Source organism: Camelus dromedarius, chromosome 35 (assembly GCF_036321535.1).
Source record: "Camelus dromedarius isolate mCamDro1 chromosome 35, mCamDro1.pat, whole genome shotgun sequence".
NCBI classification, from domain to species: Eukaryota; Metazoa; Chordata; class Mammalia; order Artiodactyla; family Camelidae; genus Camelus; species Camelus dromedarius.
Window position 1 is genome coordinate 15958760 of NC_087470.1, and position 24572 is coordinate 15983331.

At 42.1% G+C, this 24572-nt stretch overlaps 1 protein-coding gene across 10 annotated transcripts in view; it reads left to right on the forward strand.

The window, feature by feature from the left end:
- ZPBP (zona pellucida binding protein) overlaps positions 1 to 24278 on the forward strand; it is a 47664-nt gene extending 23386 nt beyond the window's left edge. For 5 of the 10 annotated variants that reach the window (XM_064482363.1, XM_064482362.1, XM_064482364.1 and 2 more), the window contains 3 exons: positions 1634 to 1710; positions 11248 to 11425; positions 13632 to 18963. In XM_064482363.1, coding sequence (XP_064338433.1) covers positions 1634 to 1710; positions 11248 to 11425; positions 13632 to 14089 — 713 coding nt within the window. In that variant the 3' untranslated portion in view covers positions 14090 to 18963. The other 5 variants (XR_010379126.1, XM_064482368.1, XM_064482366.1 and 2 more) reach the window with 5 other exon arrangements.
- Positions 24279 to 24572: the final 294 nt, after the last annotated feature.

Here is a 24572-nt window from a genome sequence, read left to right on the forward strand (position 1 = left end):
TCAATTTACAGTGTCCTCCTTTGTCTGTTGCTCTGCTTTAGTTACTGTTTGCATGCAGTATCTTTTCCCGTCCTTTTATTTGCAATATATTTTTGGTTTTGTATTTAAAGTGAGTCCTGTAGACAGCATACAGTTGGATTCTGTTTTTGACTCATTCTGAAATCTCGGTCTTTTCATTTGGAATTTCATCCATTTATGTTAAAAGGATCATGGGCTCACCTGTGCCGTCTTGCTGTTTGTTTTCTTTGTGCTTTACAGCAGCTTTGTTCCTCATTTGCTTCATTACGGTCTTTTTTGTAGTTAAATGTTTCGGTCTCTCTCATTTCCTTTTGTGTGTACTCTGTAGTGATTTTCCCTGTTGCTGGCGAGGGAATTACACTGAGCACCCTCATTTTAGAGCACTCTAGTCTGAACCTCTCCCCGCCTAACCTCTATCCAGTAGCACGCTCTCCTTTCACAGCTCTGTTCCCACCTTTCTGTTGTTTGGTGGCGTAAACTGCCACTCTATACATTGTGTGCCCCCAGATAACCGATTTCTCAAATCATGTAGCGAGCAGAGCGTAGAGTGACAAGCCAGAGTTGCGGTAACACTGGCTCTCGGACGAATTGTTTTTCCTCAAGCATATGAGGCTCTTAAATCACGTGTAGAGCAGTTGCCGTTAGGACCCAGTCTCACAGTGCTGGCAGCTCTTCCGTGTTGTCCGCGTGCCTCCCTCTGTCGAGGCCCGTGTTCTTCCTCTGCCCCGCACGGCCGTCTCGTGGCCTTTCCCTGCCCTGCAGGGCCCCCCCGAGCAGCTCCCGCAGGCAGGTGCAGAGGTGGTGGACCCCTCAGCTTGTGTGCGTGTTGGGAAGTCTTCATTGCCCTCTCGCTCTCCAAGGACAGTTTGCAGGTGACAGCTGTCTTCCCTTCTCTCTCTTTTCTAGGACGTAGCACCTCACCCTACAGTGTGTCTCTGCGGTGATCATGGGTTATTGTTTCTGTGTGTTACTGTTTATTCTGATTTTCTGCATTAGAACACAGTTTTCAGAAAGTCCGGGAGTTTGCAGACTTTGACCGCTTGTGTATCTCGGGCTCCTAGCTTGGCTCCTAGTATGCAGTAGGTGCTCAGTAATTACCTGTGGAGTGAATAGGTGTATACACGCGTGCACATACGAATGTGTTCACGATTGTGGTTGCCATGGCCGCGACTGAAGTCTGACCTCCTCCTCCCCCCGGTGTTATAATGGTTTATCTCTTTGCAGAGATTAAGAATTGAGTGAGTTGGTCAAATGATAGACACTGTATTAATATGGGTAGAGTTAAGTCGAATATTGAGTGAATACACACATTTATACATACATATACATAAATATGATATAGAAGTCAAAATAATTCCATTGTTACAGTTGCCAAATACTGTCAACGTGGTTGCTTAATTCTTAACTTCACTGTGATGGTGAGGTTTTCCTGATTTGTATAAATAATTTTTGACTTAGGTTTTAGCTGAAAAGAGTGATGTAACATTAGAAAAATAGCTTTATTTTTAGTGGAATAGAAATATTAGACATACGATCTGTTTTATATTTCAAAAGCTGATTTAAATATTGTGGTGTGGTACCTAGACCCATGATAAAATATATCATATTTTCTCAGTTTCCTCTGTAGACACTGACAAAGGACCCAAGCCATGTACAGGCCATAATTGTGAATCTTCCAAAAGACTAGCTAAGGTATGTTATGTGAGGTGAGAAAAAAGAGAAAAAAAAAAAGAACATGCTCAGTGTGTAGGTAAGCACCTTAGATATTTGTGAAATGCGTTACCCCCACCGCCCCCCCGACACATGTAGGGAACTCGACAATAGAACTGAAACTGTATCAAATGACATCAAACAGTAAATGGTAAGGATTTAGTAGAGTTCCTGTTTTTATGAAACGCTTTGAAATCGAGCATTCTGTAACCGTATTAAGAAAGACAGTTTTCCCATTTATCCGGCCTTGTTGGCTGTTGCGAAGTAATTTAATCACAATTGGGCAAAGTTCTCTCCACGTTACTGTGACTCGTCCTGGATGTTAAACTTGATCCGTGCCGTGTGTTCGCTCTTTTCATCTTGCTTGATGCCCAGCACGTCGTATCTGTGCTCAGGATGGAGATTACCCTGTAATTCCCAGCCACACTTTAATTTAGTCTCTCTTTTACCTTATGTTTAACATCGTTTTCATGTTCAGTAAATCTGTGGCAAACTTTCCCATCTCAGATTACTGTTCAGGGACTCCGAACACTTTGTTAAAAACAGCACTTTAACATATTTGGAATATGAAATAATTTACATCATGATGAGTGTGAAAATCTCCTACTAAAACTACAGGTAACGCCTTCAGGTCAGCGTCCATCACGTTGTGCCCGGTGAAACTGACGGAGGGGTGGTTTCTTAATTTGTACTCGCTCAGCGTCCTGAAATACGGTTTAAATTGTCTGTTTATATATGGCAAGGTGTTTTCATTTGAAAAACATCCCATTCCTAGGACAGGTTTTTTTCTTTACTTTGGAAATGAGACTTAAATTAGGGGGGCACCAAGAATAGAAGGTCACATTATTTTTCTAAGACTTTTTATTAATCTTTACTAATCACAGTTTACCTACTGCCTGCTGTACCTTTTAGCCTCCTACCAATATTTAAACTTGTAAATAGTCACAGACCCTCAGCTGATGTCATTTCTGTGCGGGAGGAGCGGGAACGTGCGTTGAAGCCTAGAAGCCGGGAGCAGGGAGAGGACGTGCCACGCGCGGTCGTCCTCCAGGATGGTCTCGTAGAGGCGTTCGCGCGGTTTTCTTACGTCGCTTGTAACGCTGAGGGCCAGCTTCCCATCTGCTTGTTAAATAGAAACGCAGAATTGAAAATGAAACTGTCCAATCGTGAAGCTTTCAGTGAGAAAGGTCTGCAATTGTGTTAGCTCTGTTGGCTCCTTTAGAACTTAATGTGCTTATATTACGTTGCTCTGGGAACATTCTTCCCTGTGACTTTCTGTCACTTGGGTTTTTGTTTTGTTTTGTTTTGCTATATACCTGTCTTTCTTCCTTTCTTTTTTTTCCCCCTTCCCTTCTTTCCCATTCCCCTCCTCCTCTTTTCTTTCCTTCTTTTCTTGGCATAAAATAGTCTCTTTTTGGTTTCATAGGGCAAAACAAAGATTGATGCTTTCTGGCTTGTTGCTAATATGATAACATTATAAATGTCTAGCATCATAATAAAAACAATTTAGAAGTTACAGGCAGGAGTGTTTTTACGGAAACATTCTGGGGACTTAAAAGACGATTGACTATATCTATCTGCCTTGTTGTTGGTTTCATTCAGTTTTCTGCCTTAGGGCTTCTTCATCTGGCATTAGCTCCTATGTGTGTTGCTAAATTTGTTTCTTTGGTTTTAGCAAGACTTAAGTAATTTGAAATTGTCCCCAAACTAAGTCCAAATTTATTTGGGCATATTTGCCCCAGTGAAGATCTGTCTGGCTCTTTGGGGATTTGATCCAGATAGTTTATATTTCCTCTTAGCTGCGCTGTCTTCTTCCATTGATCTGTTCGTGCTCATGCCAGGGCCCCGCTTTTTCACTTCTGCACCTCTGCAGCAAGTTTAGTAATAATCTCAAGTAGTAGAAATGCTTTATCTTAATTCTCTGTCGAGATTGTTCTGGGTGTTCTGGGTCCTTTTCACTTCCAAAATTTTTTTGAAAATCCGCATCAGCATGTCATTTTTCTAAAAATAACCCTGGCCTCTGATTGGAGTGGCAGTGTATCTGCGGGTCAGCTGGTGAGAAGGGACATTAAGCATCACGTCTTCTAATGCCTGAAAATGGTGTCTTTCTCCATTTATTTAGGTTTAAAAAACACTCACCATGTTTGTTTGTTTGTTTGCATTTTTCGGCTTAAAGGTCTTACATGTTTTCTGCTGAATTCATTCCTCAGTGTTCTGTGCGGTTTCTTGGTGCTGTCATAAATGGAATTTTTAAAGAAATCATTTGGTCTGTCAGATTGTTTCGATTCCCAGCAAATGTCTGCATATTGCGTATCTGCAGGCTGTATCCTGCTGTTTTGTTCAGTTCATTTGTTGGTTCATCAGAGTTGCTTTATGAAATACTTAGGATTTTCTGTGGGACCATCCTGTCACGGACAGACAGACAGCATTTCTTCTTTCTGATGTTTCTTGCCTGATCTTGTTGGAATGGCTAGAGTCTACAGTGTCATGCTGCACAGATGCAGTGAGAGTGGACGCCTTTTTCTTGTTCCTGATCTGAGGGGAAGGCTTTTAGTCTTTCACCATTAAGTGAGATATTAACTTGAATTTTTCACTGATGACTTTTATGCAATCCAGGAAGTTCCCTGTTATTCCTAGTTTCCTGAGAGATTATGTTATGAATGTTTGTTCAGTTGTGTCCAATACTTTTTCTGCTTCTATTGAAGAAAGACGTATGTTCATTATATTAAAATTTTGTTAAGTATTTTGTGTCTGTGTGAATAGTTACATTATTATTTCTGTAATGACTTGGTCAGGTTTTGATATTGGGGAACACTGGCCTTACACAGTGAGTTAATAAACATTCTCTTTGCTCAGCATTTTCGGAAAGAGGTTTTAATGATTGGATTACTCTTTTTCTTTAAATGTTTGGTGAAATTCACTGGTGACAGCACCTCGGCTTGCAGTGTCCTTTTGAGGCACATTTTCGTTAGCAATGACATTTGTTAATTAGATGTAGGACTATCTGGATTTTTGTTTTCATTTTGTTCAGTTTTGGTAAATTATACTTGACAAGGTAATCATACATTGCATCCAGACTGTCAAACTGTATGGGCATAAAATTGTTTCTAGCATCATTTTTAGAAATTATATTTTTGATTGCTTTACTGAAATATACTTGATAAAAATTGTATATATTTAAGGTGTACAGCAGAATGGTTTGATATATACAGATAATAGCACAGTTCAGCTAATTAAAGTGTCTGTCACATCAGGTGCTTGCTTTTTGGTGGGAGTGGTGAGCACACTTGGGATCATCTCTTGGCTGATCTCAAGTGTACAGTGCAGTCTGGGTGACTGGCGTCACCAGGCTGTACGTTAGATCTCCAGAAATTACTCATCCCACATCCCTGGACCTTTGTGCTCTTTGCCCAGCATCCCCTCATTTCGCTTTTAACATACGTAGCATCTGTACTGGTGATCTCTCATTTCTGCATTGTTGAGTTGTATGTGTTCTCTGTTTCAAAATGTTTTCTAGCTTCCCTTTTTTTTTTTTTGACCCATAAATTATTTAGTAAAAGGTTGCTTAAGTTCTAAGTATTTTGCATTTTTTATATTGTATTGTTCCTGATTTCTAGTTTAATTCCGTTGTGGTCAAAACACTGTGTATGTTAAGTCTTTCTAAGTTTATTCATCACATGGCCGAGTTTTGTGAAATGTACTATGTACATCTGAAAGGATGAGTGTTATGTAGATGCTGGGCGTAATGTTTTGTCATCAGATAAAGGTGAGTAATCCAGTTGTTAGGTTTTTTTTAAGGGGTTGATAAAATTTTCCTTGTAAAGGGCCAAACAGTAAATATTTCAGACTTCACAAACCCACTAGTTTTTTCACAACCAAGAAATCTGCCATCATCCTGTCGCTGTGCTTCAGTGCAGCTTCATTTACAGAAACGGGTGGCTCGCTGGTGGGCAGTGTATAGTTTGTCAGCCCTGTTCCGTGTCTTTGCTGATTTTTGTTGAAAAGTGTAGTTCTATCATTTGCTAAAAAAAAGATGGTGTTAAAATCTGTATTTATGATTGTGGAATTATTTATTTCTTCCTTCACTTCTGTCAGTTTTCATCTCATTCATTGTGAAGCTCTGTGTATTGCGCACATGTACACTTAAAAGCCTTGTGCCTCCCTTATCCTTTTATGCTTTTATCCTCATAAACGCCCCCTTTATCTCTTATTCTCAAATTGCGTCTAAAATTAATATTGTTACCTGTCTTCTGATGGTTACTATTCGCAAGAGCTGTGTGTTTCTATCCATTTAGTTTCAGTGTGTCTGTCTTTATATTTTAAATGCATGTCTTTTGTAGAAAGCATGCGATTGACCCCCGTTTCCCCCAGTAAAAAACTCTTTAGTTGAAATACTTACTTCAGTAACATTTAATGTAACTCTTGATATGATTGGCTGTAAATACCTACTATTTTCCTCATTTTTCCTCATTTTCCGTCGTCTTTTGTTATTTTTGTTCCTCCTCTGTTTCCTATGCCACTCTTACTCAGTTGTTAAAGTATTTTTAGAGTTTCATTTATGTATTTATTTATTTATACTAAGATGTAAGCAGTAACACTGTATTAGTTTCAGGTGTACAACGTAGTGATCTGATATATGTATATATTCTGATACAGTTACCACAGTCACTTAATATCTGTTACCACGTGTAGTTAGCCATCTTTTCCCTTGTGATGACAATTTTAAGATTTGCTGTCTGAGCAACTTTCAGATATAGAGAGCAGTATTAACGAGAGTCGCCGTGCGGTGCATCACGTTCCCCGGACTGACTTACCTCACAACGGGAAGTTTGTACCTTTTGACTACATTTTGATTAACTTCATCCACCCTTTAACCCGTGCTTCTGGCAACTACCAGTCTGTTGTCTGTACCTGTGAGTTTGATACTTTTATGATTCTGTTTGTAGGTGAGATTATGCAGTATATGTCTTTCTTAGACTTACTGCAATTAGCGTAATGCATCATATCATTTACCCAGGTTTTCTGTTCAGGTTTTGTTCCTTCCCTATTTTTTGGGATTGATTAAAGGTTTTTAAATTGACTTTTTGTTGTTTTATATGTATTTTCTTGTTTTATATATATATTTTTTACTCTTTTTGTGGATTTGCTTCAAATTGTAACATCCATTCTTGATAACAGAACCAAAAGTTCCATAGTTCATGGCGCCTCCCAGAAACGAACAAGGACCTTAAAGACATTTTACTCTTAGGACCTGCTTTAATCTTTCAAGGTTTGGTTTTCTAGTGTTGTAGTTCTTTTTAAAAATTTTTTTACTTACTCTTAGGATTGTTTCAGAGTGTCAGTGTCCATCTAGGTTTCCTCAGAGTTTTGCCCGTTTTTTCTTTCCTTCTGCTCTCCGCTCCTCCTTGCACCCCAGCCTTCCTGGTCAGGTCATTCTTCCTCTTCCAGTACGTACCGTTCCACTGCAGCCTGAGGATTCATTGCTTTCATCAGTTCTGGAGATTTTCTGCCAGAACACTCCTGAAAATTGCCTTTGGCTCCATTTGCTTCTCTGGAACTTCCATTTCGTACGTTTTTAGATTATCTCGATTTCTCCGTGTCTCCTGCTTCTTCTCCCCCCTTCTTTTATGTGTTCTTTATTCTGAGTAATTTCTCGAGTCATTCATAGTGTTCAGCATTTCTGGCCCAGCTGGGTCTCATCTGACGTTCAGTCTGTCCGGTGCGTTTTAAATTTCACTCCGTTTTCCACTCCCTCCGTTGGTTGTGGTTAAGTGGCTTACTTTTCAGATACTCCGTCTCTTTGATTGTGGTGTGTAAATTTCTTCTCCTGCGCTTCCTTAAGCGCTCTTAGGTCTGGATGTGCTTCGTATCGTTGTTTTCCAGTGTGGGTAACTGAGGTGCCGCTGACGGTCTGACTTGGCAGCTTGCTGTCGCTCCTGTCGCTTCTCACTCCATCCCCTTCCTCTTAATTCTGGCCGATGCGGCCTCTCTCACCAGCAGCGCTTTGTCGGCAGATGCGCCCCATTGGCTTAGGTTGTCTGTGCTTGTCCGCAGCGTCTCGGTGTTGGCTCTTGCCTGGCGGTCCACGGCCGTTCTCCAGCAAAGCCAGACGTTACGGTAGTTTCTGACGAGGGCGTCTTGTGCCACACAGCAAACCCAGTAACGATGCCCACACCTGCTCTGCGAGGCAGCCCTTGTGCAGGAGTTCACGGAGGAGTCTGCTCTCCACCACCCCCGCCCCTCCCTACCCCAGGGCCGGCAGGCAGGTTTCTTGTTATTTCCCTTTTGTGACTGAACTTCATCGCCCTCGCTCCGCTGTTGTACTTAGTGTCTTGCTCAGTGCTTTGCTTTGCCTGTTTTTCAACAGGTTCAAGGCTTTTCTTCCTTGTCTCTTTCGGCTGGTAAATTACAGCACTGGAGTACTCAGACTGACGTGAAATGACATGGGCACTTGGCTAGTGCTCGGTTTGTAATTTCCTCTTCATTTTTAATGCCCTTTGTGCTCTCTCTCTCTCTCTGCCCTTGTCCTTTTTTCCCTTCTGCTGCTTTTCTCCCTCTCTTGCTGTTGAAACGCAGCTACACAAGACCTTTGTTCTGTTCTGTCCAGTTGGGTGCTTTGTAGCAGGAGGATCCCTCAGAGTGTCTGGCCCACTGTGTGGTTGCAGATGTGGCGCCTTCTGCATTTTTAAGTGTCGCTTCTGTCCTCCCACTCCCTTTCTGCTTTCTCCGATTTGAAATATGCTGCTTTAAACACCTTAATGTCACAGTTTAGATCTCTAATAATTTCAAAACCTGAATTGTAATTTGCCTTTACTTTTTCTCGGAGAGAACCCTGTTTTCTAGAGCAGGTTTCAGGCCTTGGGGTACAGCCGCGTCCTCAGGGACGTCCGGGGTGGAGAGGGGACTCTTGTCTTTGGCTTCAGGATTGAAGCCGTCTCTACAGAGTGAGGCTACACTTTTGTGTTGCCAAGTTCTGGGACTCAGTGCACTTCTTAGCATGGATCCCAGCTTTCACAGCACTCACGGGGTGACGTGACCCTTCCCCTCCACCCTCTGCCCGTCGGCTCTGCTTCGCAGCCAGGCTTTGCCACAGAGTCTCCGCCCGCTCACTGTACGCATGCGTGTGCGTTGTCCGTGCTGTGTTCCTGCGTGACAGGGACGCCTCTGTGTTTTCACTTAATCGTTTTCAGGAGTTCTTCACTGGGACATGTCCTGCAGGGTCCGGACACCCTCCCGATCTTCTTCTCGCTGAGCAATCCCGTGCGGATTCGCAGTTCTTTTCCCTTTCCTCTAAGACACCTTACCTCTGTTTCCATTTGTTGTTGTTGTTGTTCCAGCCCCATCTGATAACTGTAGCTCTTGTCCAGAGAGATACCCCATACAGGTGTTAACCAGAGGTCTCCATCGGACTCGGTCCTGAAAGCGCCCTGTCTGCAGCACCTGGCACGTGCTCGCTCTCCCCGCGGGCGTGGCGGGGCGCCAGGCGGACTCGGGGCGTGTGCGCGGTGTGACGTTTCTTACCCGTCCTGGGACGCCGTAGTTTTAAGTAGTTGCTTTCTGGGCTGGCTGGACTCAGTCGAACAAATACGAAAGCCTCTCTCGGCACTTTTCTCGGTCCCTAATTTGATGAACAGGGGAACAGATTATGGCATTTAAAGCAAGCTGTTCAGCCTCTCCATGCAGAAGTTTATTTTATTTTGGAGAGGGTGGGGGAGGTAATCCCGTTTATTCATTTAATTTTTTTTTTCTTTAGTGGAGGTCCTGCGGATTGAACCCAGGACCTCACGCATGCTTGGCAGGCCCTCTACCACTTGAGCTATAACCCCCGCCCCCCCAGAAGTTTATTTTACAAACTGCTTCTTGTTGAGGTGGTAATGGTTTCTTACTATCGTCCAGCAATCAATACGTGGTAATTACAGAACTTACCCCTTGTATGTACACTTGATCCTTCTGTAAAGTTTTCTTTAGGGGAGTGAAGGGAGAAGTAGCCTGGGCCAGGCAATCTCTGATGTCTGTTCAGTTAAATCAGCTGATTAATTTATCTGTGTCTCTGTAATTACGGTTGGTTCTTGCGTCGTCCAGACTGGTCCAGGAAGTTTTACTTTCTCATCTTTAATCCTTGCCCAACTGAGAGAGTTCCTCCATTTCACCCTTTGTTTGGTACAATTTAACCCTTTGTCGACCATCAACGTACTTAATATAAAAAAAAATCTGTTAATGATTCAGGTAATTCTTTACCTTCTTTCCATTTTTGTCAAATAAGAGATTTAGCCTCATTCTCCTTTTCACAAGGAAAACAGGCATCTGGTTTACAACATGATTTTTGTTCCTATCAGGTTTTCTCAGGCCCAGTTTCATTGCTTTTTGTTTTTTGTTTTTGTTTTTTTCTGAATAAGATGTCAGGAAGCCAAGTGATTATGTTTGTGTCTCCTAAAACTTCCATTGGCAGTCCCGCATTTAAATATACTTAATTAAATACCACATTTGTAGCTGATTACTTCATAAAAGCACTTCCTTTACCAAAATTGTAAATAGCGGCAAACTTGACAGAATTTATTAGACGCCCAGGAAAACTATTTAATCTGTAAAAAATGCAGCAATTCAGGAATAGAATAAGACTTGAATACAGTATATTGAAAAATGTTTTTCACAGTTATTTATAGACATTTTCGTGGGAGGGACGCAGTTTGCAAGATACTGAAGAAGTGAGTAGATCGGGGTACACCGTTAGTGGTCGTAGATGAGCGTGGTGCCAGGAGCCCGTGCTCCTGGCGGGACCAGAGGGCAGGGCAGCGCAGGGGGGCTGGGGGGCGGCTGGCTGCCGGAGGGCGTGAGCTCCTGCCCGCAGCTCCTGCTCCGACGGGGAAGCGCGCCAGTCACTGAGATGTTACAAGCCTCTTGTGGGCCTTAGGACTCGCACCACGGTAATTATTACCAGGCAAGAGGTAATTAATTATCAGAGATTGGAGTGAAGCCTCGATTACTTTGTACATTTGACTTCTGAAACAGAGCTACGAGTTTTAACATGTGCTCTGTTCCCTCTTGTCTCTAAACCTAATTTTTCTTTGTGGGAAGAGTGGAGCGGCTGGCCGCCTCAGGGTACTTCTTACGAAGATTCTTAAAGTACATTTCTCTAAGAACAGTTCATTGCTAGAGAGCATTGCTTAAAAGTAAATTTGACTTCAAAGAGCTGTCTTCGTATTGCTCCAGTGTCCATCCATGTATTCTTCAAACGCAGGGGGACCAGGAAAGTTTGGTTGTGTATTGAAATTTTCCTTTGTGTTGTCTCAGGAAGTACATTTGCAAATATTTGAGGCCTCTGGGTGACATCTTTTCAGTTTTACGTGTATGATTTATATTCTGTGAACTCAAGAAAAAATAAAGACTGAGAGTTTGTTTCTCCTGCTTCTGAATACACAAGCAACTTTATTTGTCCTAAAATACATCTCTTTATGATAATATAATATAATGATATATTTATGATAATATAATATGAAAAAAGTTCTATTTCTATTTTAGGCTAAAAATCTCATAGAGAGATTTTTCAATCAGCAAGTGGAAGTGGTGGGCAGACGCGCAGAATCCCTGCCTGAGATTTACCACATCGAAGGCACTCTCCAGATGGTGTGGATTAACCGCTGCTTCCCCGGGTTCGGGATAAACGTCCTGAAACACCCAAAGTGTCCTGAGTGCTGTGGTACGTGACGAGCTCTGATTCTCACGGCTTACGTTTGTGAAAATTCACTTATTTTCATGCTACCTAACAATGTCTGTCGCTTATTTTTATTATCACTAAGATATTTCTCTAATTTATTTGAAGTCATGTATCTGAAAAGGCCGTGTCAATCTGAAGACAGAACAGGAAAAAAAAAATCTAACCTGATTTTGGCCTTGTTCTCACGTGGCAGGAAAGAGGGCTTCGGAGCAGGAAATGCAGATGATGGTTCCAAGTCACTTAGAGTCACTTGCCTTAAGAGCTAAAATATGTTTCTTTTAGAATCATTTTTTGGGGTGAATTTGCATTTGTATAGTGTACATTCGGTACCTGTTTACCTTTGCAGAAAATAAGTCTGTGAGTTGTTTCTTCCCGGGAGCTGCTTCCGACCTTTGACCCTAGCCCTCCAGGGTGTGAGCGGCTGTCAGGCTCCCCCCATCTGCGGGCTTTTGGGGGAAGAGGCCCGGGGAGGCTGTTTACCGCGAGCCCGGGGCCTCAGAGTCTTTGAATTTCCGCTTCGAGCTGCCGAGTGAGCCAGTTGGCCGTCAGTCTCGGAAGCCTTCCTGATACAGTATCACTGAGTTGGCACCGTGGTCATTCAGTCTTCTCTGTCCTTTCCTCTTCCTCCCGTCTTACGTCAGATTACAGACCTTTCTGAATGACAGAGCGCTGAATGCTATTTTTGCTTCGCTTTGTTTAATTTGGTTGTGTTTTGCTTTAACTTTTTCATGATTTTGTTTTTTGCTTAAGGGTATGAAATTGGATAAAATGTACTGAGATGTTTATCTTAGGAAATACAGTACCGATTTAATGAAGCACTTAGAAGTGCCAGCCTTGCCACTGTTTTGATAACCTGTGGTGATGTTTATCACTCAAGCAGTGAAAACGAAACTGAGTGCTGCGGCTGCCTGTTAAGTGCGTTTATACCGTCACTCAGTGACGTCTTAAGGCGAACTAGAATTTTTACATACTTGCATCTTATTTATTCTAAGCATTTTGCAATAGTTAAACATAGCTCTTTTAAGTGAAATAATAGGTTTTGAACCTCTGAGCAGAGGTACAAATAATTTTACCTTTCAATATTTTTTGCCTTTATGAAAGTTCAGAGAACACTGTTCTCAGGTACCCTAATTTTACTGTGTGGTTTTCACATTAATGTTACTACGTGCTGTCCTGCGTGATCAAGTTCATTAAGCAACTTTTTTATTCCTGACAACAGACACCATGGAAACTATATAAGTGAACGTATGTAAAAATCTCTATAATGTTTTCTGCCTCTAAAAATAACTGTTTTGCTCCCCCCAAATATGTGCTCTCAGCTGGCAAAGTCTGGAGACACAGGAGGTGCATCCATAAATTAATTAGAGAACCTGAAACCGCTAAACCACAGGGAGGGGACCCAAGGGGAGATTATATACAGCAGCCTAGGTCAGAGGTCGGGGGGGCCTGAAAGATGGACTTGTGTCCCTGAAGAGGGCTTTGTGGGTGACTGGAGACCCGCGGCAGGACTTTGAAGACAGTCTTAGCAAGCACCACCCAAGCTAGGGCGTGACTGAGCCTCAGACTTCTGGCACCCAGAACATATCCAGGGCCCCTAGAAAACGTTTCTGGAAAGGACAAAACAGTTTTGAAAAATGGGAGAGGATTTGAACAAGTAGTTCACAAACACGTAATTCCAGATGGTCAATGGACACGTGAAAATGGGTCCAACCTTTTTGTAACTAGGGAAATGTACATTAAAAACACAATGAGATCCGGCTACACAGCTGTCAGGCTGGAGAAGCTACCCAGCCCTCGCATGCTAGGTACGGAGAAGGGTGTGTCGTGCTGTCCCAGATGTGGTCACGCTGCCCGAGTGTGTAAGTGATGCTCCTTGGGGGGCCGTTTGGCGTTACTGTAAACGTGACGGTGCGCGTGCTCTGTGATCTAGCGTCTGACTCTCAGGGAACTTTCCTTGCAGCGTATTTGCTAATAGTCCCAAACTAGAGACAACCCAAATGTCCATTCGTGGTAGAATGTGTGAGTAACAGTAAGACGTTCATCTGCTGGAACACTGCAGGGGCGTGACCGCGATCCATGGGTTGGGGGGCACAAGCGTCTGGGTGCATTTTATCAACGTGTGGAAAAGAAGCCAAATGCAGTAGAGTCAATGCATGCCGCTTAGGCGTAAGTATGGTCTGTGTTACAGAGATTTGTTCACGAAGACTAACAGCTAAAACTGCCACGCAGTCCAAGGAAATCATTACCGTAACACAGAAGAATAGTGTTGACTTCTGGAGGGCGGGGTGGAAGTACGAACAGAGAGGAACACAGAGGGATTCTGAGGCGGTGGCAGCGTTCCACGTGTGGCCTGAATCGTCCCCAGACAGGTGTTCTGTGCTGACATTCATCACACGGTACATTCATGTCTCTTTTTTTTTTTTCCTGTGTGTAACATTTCATAGTAAAAAGGTAAAAAATTTAAATCTTCCTTTAAAGCTTGAACACTGTAACACTGAAGGCATACTCAAGAAAAATAAACGTTCACAAGTGTTTATTTCTCCGACATTCAGACATTTCCTTTGTGTGTGGCTATCACCTGATCTTTGCCTTCATGAATTTACCACTCTAACAGAGCCATCAATAAATGGCTCGCAGGAACGATGAAATCAGTATGCCTTTTGCTCTGTTAACCGTTAAGTTGTCAACACGCTTCCATGCCCTTCTGTTGTCTGCACATGGCTTCTATTTACTGAAAACGGCTAATTACAGGAGTTACGTTCAAACATTTCGTCTATGTTGGCCTTTAGAGTGTTTCCTGTTTTTACTGTTGCGTTAAATGTTATTTACAGTTGTACTTAACTAGCTTTAATTTTTTGAGTCGTTTCCTTGTGTGGATTTACAGAAATGTGAGTACTGATCTCAAAAAAATGAACACTTTGATTTTTCACATTTTTTTGGTATGTTGCTTTAACAGTTCAAAATGTTCACAGCATCTTAAATTAAGCTCTCTCTCAGTGTATGGGTAACCGTAGACATTTTGGAATTTCCTTTAATGGATTCTGCACGTGACTTTTCAGAAAATTAAGGCAAACTTTTACAGCCACGTGGAGTGAGGACTGTGTCTCCCCCCCGGCCGCTGTCTGCTCAGGGTGGAAGCCTCACCCACAGGAATCGCGGTTTTGCCAGTCAGGGCTTGCTAACTGGGCAGCGGAAGTCCTCCTTCCCTTCTTTCTCCCTCACTGCCCTCCTCCCGGATTTATCCCCTTGTCTTCATTCCCGCTGTAACGATTTTAATTTGGATCCTTTTTCCTTGTGCCTGGGCTGGTCCCGGTCCTTCCCTGAGTGGGATCCCTCTACTTTTTCCCCGTTTTAGCCCCTACCCCACATGGCTTCCAGTTACACGTCTCAGTTCCAAATGTAATCATCTCATTACTTTAAACCTTCAGTACTAAAACCCCGGCTTCATTGCCTAACTCACCACATGCCCTTTATAAACCAAATCTTCCTTGTCTTTAGAAACTCAAAAATGCCTTTATTGTAACACTTACGTTGGTTCATCCAGGAGGTGTTAGAATTCAGAAATGCCTAAGAGCGCTGGCTGAGTGTGAGGAGGCGGTCGGCACTGAGACCCAGCTGAGTCTTTTCTACTTCATGTTTCTCAGAGACGTTTATTGCAGAGCTCATCCTTACCCGGTGCTGCGCTCAGCTGTCCACATGGGTGGGCGTGTTTCTGAATCCTCTCTTGCTCCCCTGATTCCTACTCGGTCCCTGCAGCAGGTCGCTGTAACTTTCAGTGAGTCCCAGTCTCCGTCCGTATGTACCAGGAGGTCCGCTGCCCCTCCGCTCCGATTCTTGAATCCGCTTGCCACGCTCTGTAAAAATGGCTGCTGCATTTTGGTTGTCAGTGTGTTGCATCTGTAAATCTGCTTGAAAGAATCCGTTAACAGTGCCCTCATCAGTTTCCGCCTTGCCTCCTGCATTTTCCTGGAAGCAGCAGGGTGAGACCAGCTGAAAGCAGCGGAGTAAAACCTTTGTTTTCTTTGTTGAGAAGTTTATTTTTTTTGGTTTTCTGTTTGTTTGGTCTTTTTTTTTGCTAAAAATTCAGTTTCTTTAGTACATGTGGCTGTTCAGGTTATTCGGGGGAGGGCAACATTTTAATAACTTGCGGCATTCCAGCTATTGATTTCTCCACAGCTTCAGGGGCACCTCACAGGACCTGCCCTGTTGTGCTTTCATTTCCATTCACTTCAAAATGCTCGTTTCTCTCTTGATTTCTTCTTCAGGTAGTTGTTTTTTAGAATTGTGATGTTCAGTTTCCAAACGTTACGGGGATTTCCAGAGATCCTTCTTTTATTGAAACCTAATACAATTCAGCTATCAGAGAACATGCTTTGTGTGGTTAGAACACTTTTTAATTTACTGAAACATGTTTCATGCTGTATCCTTCTGGTTATAGTCACACCGTGATCATTATGAAATATTTTTTCATTCCTTGTAACAGCCTTTCCTCTGCCTTGACTTTGTCTGACATTAATACTGCCAACTTCAGATTCTTCTTCTTCTTCTAATCGTGGTGTTACCACGGTTTATCAGTCAGAGTTACACCAGAGAATCGGTAGGATATATGCATATTGAGGGATTTACTGCAAGAAGTTGGCTTATGTGCTTGTGACAGCTAGCTACGTCGTTGTCACATTTACAGAGCAAACCCTCAGGAAGGGCAGGCGCAGGACTCTTGGGCACAGTCTGAAGCGGAAGTCCACCGGCAGAATTTCCTCTTTCTCAGGGGAGCCTCGGCTCCGTTCGTAGGCTTTTGGCTGATTAAGTCATTCCCACCAGCCTACCTCCTGAAAGTCAGCTGATTGTAAACTTTTATCTCATCTACAAAGCCTTCACAGCCATGCCTGTATCCCTTAGCCAGACGGACACATGACACTGACTGCTACAAACGCTGTAACTCTTACTAGCCCCTTACTTTAAATTTATGTCTTCACACTTGTTTAGGCAGCAGATAATTTGATCTGGCTCGTTAAATCCAATCAGATGGCATCTGCCTCTTACTTGGGATCTTTAAACCCAATTCAATGAGACCACGCAGTTATTGTGGGGAAATACGTTTTGAGCAACTTTATTAAGATGTAATAAATGCACTCATTTTACCTTTGAACGTGCACGTTTTAACTGCACAGTTCAGTGAGTTGGGGCAGGTGTATTCATCCATTTAACCAATACCACAGTGAAGATACAGGAATTTCCATTGCCCCAGATTGTTCCCTTACGCCACCCTGTAACCACTTACAACTGCCTGTTAACCTCAGCACTACTTATCCATTCCGTTTTTGATCAGCATTTGGGTTGTTCCTAGCTTTTGGCTATTGTGAAAAAAGCTTCTCTGTAAGCGTTGTTGTGGAACTGCATCTTCATTTCTCTGGGGTAAACACGTAAGAATTAAGTTGTAGGTTAAAAATGGTAAAACGTATTTTAAAACTACTGAGAAATTCCCAGACTTCTACAGAGCACCTGTTTGGTTTTATACCTCCACCGGGCAGTGTGTGAGCTTTCTAGCTGTTTCGTTTTTCCTGCGGTCTTGGTACTGGCCATCTTTTAGATTTTCACCGTCCCGATGAGGGTGTGGTACTGTTTTGTCTGTGGTGCACTTTGTATTTACTTTGTAACTAACGATGTCAAACATCTTCCCACGTTCTCATTGAGCGCTCACTTGTATTCTTCTGTGAACTGTTGAAACCTTTTCTTCTACCCTTTTATTGGGTTATATTTCTTCTAGATAGTGACTTAGAAGGTTTATTTACATATTCTAGCAACAAGTCCATATGTATTCTTTTTACTTTATTAATGATATCTTTCAAATACAGAAGTTTTAACTCTGACAAAACTGAGTTTTTCAATTTTTGCTTCAAAGATACTGTGTCCATTCAAGAGATTTCTGCTTACCTCAGATTCCTGACGACTTTTTCCTGTTTTCTTCCAGAAATACTGACCTTGTATTGCGTGGCCTTGCTAAAACTCAGTTTTAGTTCTAAGAATTATTCTTTATTTTTTTTGATTTTCTTCATACCTAATCATCCCAGTTAGGAGTAAAGACAATTTTACTGCTTAATCTGTGATTTCCATTCGTCTGGCTAGAACGCTCAGCAAAGTGCTCAGCACAAGTGGTGAGAGCTGGCCGCCGCCTCCTGTTCCAGTTAGACGTGGTTCTAGTGGGAGGGTTTTCAGAGATGCCGTTAATCCAGTTGACAAAGGAAATTCCCTTCCATTCCTTATTTATTCTGATTTTCCGTCATAAATGAGGTTGAGTTTTGTCATATTTTTATAGACCATTGAGTTGATTATATGTTTAGTGTCTTTTATCACATTTTATGATGCACTGATTGATACATAGGAGTTAAGCCAACTTTGTTTGAACTGACCTCGTAAACTACATGCAATCATTGTTCCTAATTTCTATGTATTGTTGGGGTGTAAATGCTAATACTTAATTAAGGATTTTTGTGTCTGTATTCATGTGGAACTTGGATCTGTAGTTTTCTTGTAAATACTTGTAAACTTTTTTTTATTAGGGCATTGCTGTTCATAAAATGAATTGCAATTGTTCCCTCTTCTTGCTTTTTTTCTAAATGGTTTGTGTAAAATTTTTAATAGTTTTTTCCTCAAATGTTTCATTCTCATTGAAGCTGTCTATACCTTGAGGTTTGTTTGGTTTTGGTTTTTAGGGGAAGGTGTGTGTGTGTGTGTGTGTGTGATACATTATGATTCTTTGGAAGCAAAATCTTTCTTTATAATGTTATATTTCAAACATCTAGAAATATAGAATATGATGTTGTAAACACACATACATCACTCATTGCAAACAAGTTCCGTGTTCTGTCACTTGCTTCGTGTCCTAAGATTTAAAGTGATTTAAGTAGGACACAGCTGAAGCCTCCAGTGAAGGCCTGAGCAATCCATTTCTCCCCTTTCTGCACATACAAATGGATAATAGATCCATTATCAGAAATTGGTATTTTCATCCCAATTCAGGATTTTATACATTTAGCTTTTATTGAGTCAGTCAACACAATAATCAATAAATGATGTCTCAGCTAAACGTTAATTTGGGCTCAGCATTAACATACAATTAACTAACTACACATGCTGAAATCACACAGTTTAATGGCTTGGACGCGTATGTGGCCATGAATCTATCACTGCAGTCAAGAGAAGGACCTTGGCCATGGCTCTGAATTTTGCTCGTGCCTTTTTGGAATCAGTCCTACCTCAGGACTCATTCTCAAGCAAATACTGGTGTGTTTGTGTCGTTATACATTTGCATGCATTTTTATCATTTTGTGTAAATGGGATCGTGCAGTACGTAACCTCTGTCTGAATTCTTTCCCTCAGCACAATGATTTTGGGCGGCGTCAGTATTACTGCATGTATTGATAGTCTGCTCCTTTCTGTTGCTGAGTAGTAAGTAGTCCATTGAATGGACATACCACAGTCTGTTTATCCATTCACCTGATGATGGGCATTTGGGTTGTTTCCAGTTTTAGGCCATTACAAATAAAGCTGCTTATGAACATTCCTGTACACGTCTTTGTGTGGACATATGTTTTCAGTTCTTCTGGAAAAATACCTATGATTGTGATTGCTGGGTCATACGGTAAGTGTATGTTTAACTTTATAAAAAAAATGCCAAATTACTTCTGAAGTGGCTGTACAATTTTATATTCCACCAGCAAAACTGTGGAGTTCCAGCTATTGTAAATACTTTCTAAAACATAATATGGTCACTGTTTTTAATTGTAGCCACTCAAATGTGTGTATGTGTAGTGGTATCTCATTCTGGTTTTAATTTTCCTTTTAAAAGGTATTTTCAAGTTCTTATTGGATGTTGATATTCTTTTGCACAGTGTCTGTTCAAATATCTTCCCCGTTTTTAAGTGGGTTGTTCGTCTTACTGAGTTGTAAGAGTTCTCAGTATAGTATGGACAAAAGTTTTTTCCTGATATATGTGCCATGAATACATTCTCCTGGGCTGTGGCTTGAATTTTTGTTTTCAAAGCAAAAAGTTGAAGAAATCCAGTTTATTAATTTTTTTTCTCTGTGATTCATGTGTTTTTGTGTTCTAATAAACCTTTTCCTACCCTAAGGTCACAAAGATTTTCAGCTGGGCTTTTTGTTTGGTATTTTGGGGTTGGGCATGTAAGTCTACGCTGGGTGTTGAGTTGATTTTTCTATTTGATATGAGATAAGAGTCCATAATCATTTTTCACAAATGCAGATAGCCTGTCCTGGAGATCCAGCACCATTTGTTGAAGACTTTTCCTTTCCCATTAAATTTTCCTTGGTACCTCTGTCAAAAATGTAACTGACTATATTCATGTGGGGTTAATTCTGCTCTGTTCACCTTTATGTTTATTGTTTCACCAAAGCTTCATTACTGTAGGTTTATAATAATGACTATCCTGTTATGTTAAAAATTACTTTGCTTATTCTGTGGCTTTTTAAGTACTATATATGTAATTTAGAATTAGCATGTCAGTCTCTTCAAAGAAGCCTACTGTGATGTGAATAGATTGCATCCCCTCTAGAGGCAGAATCGATGAAAACTTGTCATCCGGAACATACTTAATCTTCCAAACAGTGAACATGGTAGTTAGGCTGTAACCTGTATGATTGCAAATCTCAGTTTAGAGAGAAAACTTAAAAAAAAAAATGTGACGCTTGTCTCTGTGTGAGTCGCTTCTGTTAACTTCCTTTCTAGAGTCACCCAATGTCTTTTGCTTTTTAGCGACCCCCCCACCCCCAGGCAGTCAGGACAGTCTTAGTTCTAGTTTTCAGCCGCCATCAGTGGGCTGAGTGGGCATGAGAGGAGGGTTTGCCCCTCCAGCAGGACTGCAGCTCCCTGTGGGAGGAATTGTAATTACAGTGGTGAAGGGACAAAGTGCTTTTCAGGTTTTCTGAGCCCGTTTTTAGAATTTGTATGTGCAAGGTGTTTGTCCGTTTTCTTTAAACGGTCAGATTTATTCCACACGTTTATCCCCATGTTGTCTTATTTTACCACTAATTTTGTAGAATGTGTAGTAATGTCTCTTCATTAATTATTGATACTGCTCATTTATCTTGACTAATTCTTTTTGGTTTTACAAGCTTTAGCTGGAGGTTTATCAAGTTTATTAGTGGCTTCAAGGAGTCAGCTTTCACTTCATTAATTTTTTCCATTGATTGATTTCTCTTTCATTAATATCTTCTCTTTAACATTTTCTTTTCTTTCTTTTTTTTTTTTTTTTTTTTTTTTGCTTTCTTTCTCATTGGAACTTAATGTGCTCTTCTGTCTTTAGGTTCTTAAGGGAGCATCACGCTGCGTTGGTTTTACATCTTTCTCTTTTCTTACATGAGCTTGTAAAGCTGTATGTTTCTCCCTAACATTGGTTTACCTTCATCCCACTAATTTGATTTATTTTTAAGTTTTCAATCAGCACAAAATACTTTCTAGTTTTTGGTTTTTGTGATTTTTTTTTTTTGGCCCAGGGCCCACTTAGTGGCATTCTTTTTAATTCCCATATAACCGGTCATTTCCAATATGTCTTTATTCTGCTGATTTCCAACTAACTTTGTCTGTTTAGAAAACACACCATGTATTAACTTTGAGTTGTTCTGAGAAAGGCTCTGAGGCTCAGGAAGAGGCTCGTCCTGATGAGCGAACGCTCCGTGCGCACTTGAGTAGCAAGCTCGGTCTCGTGCCTGCGGCGGTGGCGGTCGCCTCCGGCAGAAGACCCGTGGCTCCGGCTCCCACGTGTTGCGTCGGTCTGTGGGAGTGAGGCGCCGACGCTCCCGGCTGTGGCTGTGGGTCAGACTGCTCCGCCTTTTACTTCCTTCCAAGGCTTTTGAAACTCAGTAATTAAGTGATTAATTAAGCATTTAGGATTGCTGTTTTTCTTGATGACTGGACTCTCCATTATTATGTGACACACCTGTTTGTTCCTAGTCATAGTCCTTGCGTGGAAGTCTACGTTGTTAGACATTAATGTAATCACTCCCGGTTTCTTAGATCTCGTGTCAGTTGGAGATACACCCTGTTAACGTTGCTTCTCAGCCATTTGACAGAGTTCTTGACAATGTCTTTTAATGCACACATTTTTTTAAATTTTAATGAAGTCCTATTTATTTTTTTGTTGCCGTATCTAAACATTTACTGCCATACCCAAAGTCATGAACAGTTAGCCCTATGTTTTCTTTTAGGAATTTTTTGCTCTTACGTTAAGGTCATAGTTAATATTTGTATGTAGTGTGAGTGTCACAGATTTGGAATTACACGGTGTGTAGCGTTTTCAGATCCACTTCCTTCCCTTAGTAATATGCGTTTAAGAGTTCACCGTGGCTTTGTAGTCTGCCTTTTAGCACCGAATTTGGGTCATCTGTGTCATTTATTGCTTTCTGCGTTATTCTCTCTTCCCTTTCTGGTTATCAGTTACACACGCTGCACCAGTTTATATTGGCCCATGGGTCAAATGCAGCTCCACGCGAACATTGTAATGCGAGCAGCTCAGTGGCGTTGAGTACCCAGTGCTGTGCAAACACCGCGCTGCCGAGTTCCCAGGTACCTGAATCGTCTCCAGTAGAAGCTCGGTGCCTGTTCAGTGGTTGCTCCCTGCTCTCGCTACCCTCTGCCCCTCTCCACTGCCAGGCTGCTTTCTGTCCCTATTCTGGCCATTTCACATAAATGAAAAGACACCATACGTGTCGCTTCGGGTGTGGCTCATTTTCACCCAGCGTAATGTTTTTGCGATTCAGCCCCGTCGGAGCATGTGTCCATATGCCGTTCCTTTTATGGTTGAACAGTACTGCGTTGTTGGTTCATACCTAACTTGTTTACCCGCATCCACTGGTGGACGTTTGGGTTCTTTATACATCTTGGCTGCTGTAAACGCTGCTTCTGGGAACATTTACGGAAGAACACCTGCTTGAGTATCCACTTGAGGCAGTGCCGACCTCATAGGTTCAGTAAGAAGTGTTCCTTCTCTTCTGTGTTTGTAAGCGTTTTAGCAGCATTGGTTCAACTCTCCTTTGACTTTCTGGTAGTAGCACCAGCACAGCCAGCCCGCCCTGAGAGTTTCCTTATTGGGGTGTTTTGAATTATTGACTCAATCCCTTTGCTCGCTACAGGTTCCTCCAGATTTTCTGTTCCTTCATGCCTATTTTTAAATTAGTTTTCTGTCCTTTCATCATGGCTTCATCTGAACTGTTTATGTTTTCTGTTTAGCAGACATCGCTGATTTTCTAGCTGCAAACTGGTTCCCCTTTTGTTGCTTGACTGTTGTTACTTTTATTTGGTTTTTTTTTTTGGTTAAGTTTTTAACTTTAATTATAGAAATTTAGAAATACTGGTACGTGTTTTGAGAGAAAGTGTGCCGTCGTCACACGCCTGCGAGAAACATCGTACCAGGAGAGTTTTAACCGCACACGGTCTCACTTCGCACACGTCGCCATTACAGCAGCAAACAAGTCTGTCTAGTTTTGTTTACCCAGTAATTTTTTTTTGCATCTGGAACATTATTTCCCAAATAAAATGCTTATTAAAACTTCAGGAACTCCTTAGAACCTAGAATGGAAAATACTTCCTCTGAGTGACAGTTAAAATATTTCCCAACTTGAAAAAAAATATTTTAGAGGGAATGATGTGAAATTACACAATATGCTATGACCCAGATCCGGTCGGTGGCATGTACTGTTTATTAAATCGTGGCGCTAGAGGAAGACGGCCTGTAGTCCCCGGGCTCAGGGGTGCCGTTAGCATCCGCGTGCGTCCTGGGCGGCCTGCAGCGTTTGCAGCAGGACAAGGAGGAACAGGGTAACCGGGGTGGAGGACCGGTGGCATCGCATGGGCTCCCTGGCCCCACGCCGCGGGGAAGACTGGAACTAAGAGAACTGACCTCCTGGCCCAGCATCCCGCAGTTACTCGGGGACGGGGATGTGTGTGACCTTGGCTTCTTTCTCACGATGCACGTTATCCTTTTGTTGACATGTCGCCCTGAGGGAAGTTAGGCTAAGGAAGTTTTCCCAAGCCACCCATTTCAGCCCGGGGCAGAAGTAGGAACTGGAATCAGGACCGTCAGAAGTAACCCGCAGGCCTCCCCACGTGGCGAGCGGTCTCGGCACCTCTGAACATGGTGAGATTGGACCGGCTGACCGTCACACTTGGTTCCTGACCTTTAATTTCTTCTGCGCCTTACAGGACGGCCCCGTCAGCCTTCCAGCATCACATCACATGATTAGGAAACCTGTTTGAGGTCATGGTCTTGGTTTAAGCTGAAAAGTCACAACTTTTGACTTACACGAGGTGTTCAGAGGAGTCAAACTTGTAGAAACAAGCTGTGGACTGGCGGCTGCCGGGAGTCAGGAGATGGGGACCTGCGGGAAGTTTAGCGGGGACAGATTTGCAGTTTTTCCCGGGTGAGAAAGTTCTGGAGATCCGTCGTACAGCGATTTGACTGTATTTAACACCACTGAAGATGGTGAACTTTATGTGTATTTTACCACAATTGAAAAAAAAAAATCTTCTCTGAAAGCGTGTCCTCCGTGCAGAGCTGATCTGCGTGGCCCTGGGACCCCGCTCCTTACTGACTCCTCTTTCCTCCGCAGTGATCTGCAGCCCTGGATCTTACAACCCCCGGGACGGCACGCACTGCCTGCAGTGCAACGGCAGCCTGGTGTTCGGAGCGAAAGCGTGCTTGTAGGCCACTATTTTGAGCTCTTCCGTGATTTGTTAAACACAAAAGTGTATTTCTGAAATATTAAAATGTCATAAATTACTATTATGCCAAAATTAAATGTATCAGATTTTACCAAAAAATGGTGTCCTCGTTTTAATTGAAACACTGTACGTCCAAATGCTTTATGAATTGAAAATCCAATAGTCTTTGTTCACTGCTGCCAGACCTGCATATGACTCCCAACGTATTTCCTGGATAGCGGATTTAAGAATGGTTTTAAAATATAATGTATTTAGTTAGCTCAAAAGATTTTTCATGATTTTTCAAAACTAGCCCGTTCCATCACTACTACATTTTGACTAATCTCAGGCCACTGTTTTCTTCCACAGTCATTTTAATGTGTCCGTTTCATTCCTTTGCTTTAATTTTGGGGG